This window comes from Trichosurus vulpecula, chromosome 7 (genome assembly GCF_011100635.1).
Source record: "Trichosurus vulpecula isolate mTriVul1 chromosome 7, mTriVul1.pri, whole genome shotgun sequence".
Taxonomy (NCBI): domain Eukaryota; kingdom Metazoa; phylum Chordata; class Mammalia; order Diprotodontia; family Phalangeridae; genus Trichosurus; species Trichosurus vulpecula.
In genome coordinates this window covers 256,651,255-256,652,633 of record NC_050579.1, presented here as the reverse complement: position 1 = coordinate 256,652,633, position 1,379 = coordinate 256,651,255, and the positions used below count along the sequence as shown (strand labels likewise).

Here is a 1,379-nt window from a genome sequence, read left to right as displayed (position 1 = left end):
ACAGTGCCCAGGGGTCTGGAGAGCATGACAATGGGATACATGGTAGGACCCAGAAGATGTTGTTTGAAGTGGCAACACATATAATAAAGTGCGGCAGTTATCCATATCAACAGCAGGCTCTTAGTTAATTACTATGAGCTCATGGTGGCATGAAAAGACAAACCACTCTTTACATCTGGCACCCCCATGTAGTCTGGGCAGCCTGGGGTCAAGAAGAATCAAAAAAAAGGTAATCAAGAAAGGTAATCCTTTTTGTCATTCTTCCTGCCAAGTTGCTCCATGGGGTCTGGAGCCACAGGGTTTGTTGGGGAAAGGGTGACTGGAAGGCAAAGTGGAAGTGCATCATTACTGACGATTATTCCAACCCTGCCACCCTTATGTGCCATAACTGCCAAAAATTGGAGGAGTCATAGCTGATATTAAGCATCACTTGCTGTAATTTCCTTTGTAGGGGAACATTTTAATAAGACTTTCTTCAATGCTCCCATGACATCCTTGTTCCTGAGACTATAGATCAAAGGGTTAAGCATGGGTGTGACAATGGTATAAAAGGCTGACACCACCTTGTCCTTCTCAGGGGTATGGTAGGATAGAGGCAGCACATATGTATAGAATGCAGCTCCATAGAAGATACTGACTACAGTCAGGTGGGAAGAACAGGTGGTAAAGGCTTTCTTCCGGCCATCTGCTGAACGCATACGGTGGACTGTGAGCAAGATGAGAGAGTAGGAGGTAGAGATTATAGAGATAGGAATGAGCAGCATTAACACACAACATACATACATGAAGGTTTCATAAAGGGATGTGTCTGCACAGGCTAGCTTGAGGACTGTAGGGATCTCACAGAAGAAATGATTGATGGTTCGAGAGCCACAGTAGGGGACATTCATTGTGATAGTTGTGAGGAGGAAACCCTCCAATGAGCCACCTAACCAGGAACCTGAAGCCAACAGAAGACACATCCTATGGTTCATGAGGACTGGGTACCTCAAGGGATTACAGATAGCCACATAACGGTCATAGGCCATGAGCCCCAAGAGGAAAAACTCAGAACCAATCATGGTCAGGTAAAGAAAAATCTGAATTCCACAACCCACAAAGGAAATTGTTTTCTCCTCAGATACCATATCTACTAGGAGTTTAGGCACAGTGGTGCAAATGAAGAGGGTGTCCATAATAGAGAGCTGGCTGAGCAGGAAGTACATGGGGGTATGTAGCCGGGAGTCCACCTGAATTAGAAATATCATGACTGTATTGGCTGTTACAGCCACCACAAAGATCGAAAAGATTATAGCAAAGACCACTCCTATGAGCTTGTTGTCCACAAGGAGGCCCAACAAGATGAAGTCCGAGGATGAAGTTTGATTGTCTGGTTTCAT

At 45.0% G+C, this 1,379-nt stretch overlaps 1 protein-coding gene across 1 annotated transcript; it reads right to left on the bottom strand.

Annotated features, from left to right (window-relative positions):
- Positions 1 to 419: 419 nt before the first annotated feature.
- Positions 420 to 1,379, bottom strand: LOC118857910 (olfactory receptor 2T11-like). Its single transcript, XM_036768377.1, has one exon. It carries the CDS (start codon positions 1,377 to 1,379, stop codon positions 420 to 422), a length of 960 nt encoding a protein of 319 aa, XP_036624272.1.